Below are 2,852 nucleotides of genomic sequence, written 5' to 3'. Positions count from 1 at the left end.
CCTTTTAAAAGAAACCATCTTGACACTGATCAAGGGTTGATTTTTGTCCAACACTTTCACCTGTTTCGTAACTTCGAAATATTCAGCAAACGATCTGTACATTTTTAACGGGAAAGGCGACATCGGCGAGCAAGTGTTGTCGACTGCAGTGACGAAATAATAAAAATCACGATCGTTTTTATTCTTATACCAAGGATAAACTACTGCATTAAAATAACTGAAAAGTCCATTTTGAAAAACAAACAAACAAACGTATCTACACAACATTAATCATCAATTAAAATCAACCTGCTAGAATTCATTATAAATTTTTCACTTCTCTGCTGCGGTATGTGAGAAACATCCTTGCTCCAGTTGATAATTTTTTCGGCAGTAGACAAATCCACACTGCACTTTGAATTATATTCTAAACAAATTAAATTTATTTATTTAAAGGAATATTTTCTTTTATGCGTCGACAATAATTTGACCATTTTTACCGCATTTTAACGGAACAATCAAATAGGAACAGGCGGCATTTTCTGGATCAAAAATGAAATCCTCTTCTTCTCTGAACAAATAATTTTTGAAAATACAACAATGAAATGAAGTCAAAATGTCCAGCTGATGAGCGGAATAGGATGTTTCTTCGACAAATTCAATTTCTACATCAATATAACTCTCGTCTGTGAAAACTGAAAATCCAGGAAGCTAAACAAATATATTGTTGAAAAACAAAATTTCACCTAACAATTGATGAATACGAAGTATATGTGAATTGAATGAATGAAATACAAAGCTTACATTTCCAATCGGTTTCGATACAAGTATACCCAGCCTTGGCAAAAAACTTTCAATAGAACTTATACTTATGGCATAAAGATAACTCTTCTGATCTGCTCTAGGTATTGCTTTGTATAACGCATCGGGCACCTGCACAATTCAACTGATCAGTAATGGAACATAATAATTAATAGCTGAAGTATATCTATCATTCTGAATAAATTTCAAACAGAAAATTTCAAAATTTCTTCAAAAGAAAGACATTTCAGCACATACAACAAGCAGAGAATTATGAAGCTGACAAAATTACCTCTTTCAAATAATAGCTTCTGCTGCTGATCGAAAAAAACTGCTCATCTTCTTTCAATTCAATTTCTTTACGGACAGTCACCGGCGGTATCAAAAATTCATTCAATTCACCCATCGCATGCAACATCTTGGCAGTTTCGAATGCAGCGGCCATTTCAGCTAGTTTTGCATTCTGCATTGGTTTTCCCTACAATCAATAATAATAATAATAATATGTGCATACCATAATGAATGATAATAACAAAATCTCACTTCAATTTTCTTTTTTAAAGGTGAAGTTGTCGGCAACTGAACAGTGGCAACATACGATATTGACAAATCCTTATTCAGAATTGTCTGTACACTGAACTTTGGACTACTATCAGCGAATCTGTCTTTACGTAATTTATTGCAATAACTATAACAAAGTAACATGTATAAAGCATAATAAATTAAACAGAGACAAATATTACCGCTTAATCACATTATGAGCAGAGCTGAGTACTAAGCAAGCCGCCTTCTTTACAAGGCCATTCTCTTCAAAATAAGTATAATAAGGTTCTACTAATGAATCAACATCGCCATTTGGTAAGTTCACTTCTTTACGGCAATTGTCGACTTGATCATTATTTCCGCTATAAGACTAAACGAGAACTTTGAAAATGGAAAACAGAAAAATCAAAATGCACAACGGAAAAATCCACCAAAAACATGCAAAAATCACAATTCACACGATCTCTATCTTTAGTTCTCGTTAGAATATTTAAATCACGTCCATTCACCTTCAAAAATTTTTCCGTTTCCACAAATGAATTCAACATTTCTTGAAAACTCTTCAAAAATCTGTCCTGAACCAAAATTGTATAATAAGCAATCTTCTGTCGAGCTCTGCCTGAAACATACAACGAATAACAGGAGCACTGATTGAGCAGAAATTTAAAATATATTTTTTAATATTTTCTTACCTTTTGATTGGACGAAAGATCGAAAAGTCAATGGTGTATCAAAGCGAATGACATAATTGCAATGACGAACATCGATTCCTTCTTCCAAAATACTGGTTGCTGCAAGTAGATTAAGCTTTCCATGTCGAAAATTTTTTAATACCTAAAACAATAGAATAGAAAAGCTAAAAATGAAATGAGAAAATCAAAATCAAATATACTTCTTCTTGTCTTGCGAAGGAGGGTTCCGCAACTTCGGCTGACATCCTGCTTCCGACGACATAATCGACCTCGAGATAACTATACGAACGCGGCTGCAGTTTCTTCGCCGTGTCTATGAGGATCTGAAAGGGTGGGCCATTTGCTTGATTGGTATTTTCGAATTTTCTGCTATTATTTTTCTCCAATTGGAAATTCAACTCACCGCTATACAATAAGCTACCAGGCGTTGATTGACGAATACAATTCCAAACGGCTTGCTGTTGCTGGTCAACAAATTGTTGACGAATGAACTGCCGTTTTCAGAGTCGAGAATGTTCAACAAAGCGGACAGTCGGTCCGAAACCACACACTTCAGCTTCTGGACCGAGTCGACCAAACCAATATGCCGTTTCAATTTGACGCTGGTCACTTTCAGGCAAGTTTCAACACTCAAGCCAACCGAGCTGCTGGCATCCGATCCCGACGTGAACAGCGAAAACAGATTATTGTCCTCGTCGTCATTAAGCCTAGTCGATATGCGAGTTGCTAAATTCTTCGTGCTTTGTAGCATTTGCTTGCGAACTTGCAAAGCTCTCCTCGGTCCAAGCTGCCCGATGATCGAGTCCGACTTGCAAGCCCGTCGCAGACATGCTCGAT

At 36.0% G+C, this 2,852-nt stretch overlaps 1 protein-coding gene across 1 annotated transcript; it reads right to left on the bottom strand.

Moving 5' to 3' along the window:
• Positions 1-15: 15 nt before the first annotated feature.
• On the bottom strand, positions 16-2,766 carry Tsp_13308 (conserved hypothetical protein; the record flags this gene model as incomplete). Its single annotated transcript, XM_003368021.1, has 11 exons — positions 2,560-2,766; positions 2,216-2,506; positions 2,016-2,157; positions 1,782-1,942; positions 1,524-1,693; positions 1,324-1,468; positions 1,073-1,258; positions 784-912; positions 480-690; positions 289-406; positions 16-217 (listed from the first exon to the last, which is right to left on the bottom strand). Coding segments are annotated over exons 1-11 (1,962 nt in total), but the record flags the coding sequence as incomplete, so codon positions are not given.
• Between the last annotated feature and the right edge of the window lie 86 nt (positions 2,767-2,852).

Source organism: Trichinella spiralis, assembly GCF_000181795.1.
Source record: "Trichinella spiralis strain ISS 195 chromosome Unknown Scfld3255, whole genome shotgun sequence".
Lineage (NCBI taxonomy): Eukaryota > Metazoa > Nematoda > Enoplea > Trichinellida > Trichinellidae > Trichinella > Trichinella spiralis.
The sequence above is the reverse complement of the archived record's forward strand: the minus strand, read 5'-3'. Positions and strand labels throughout refer to the sequence as shown.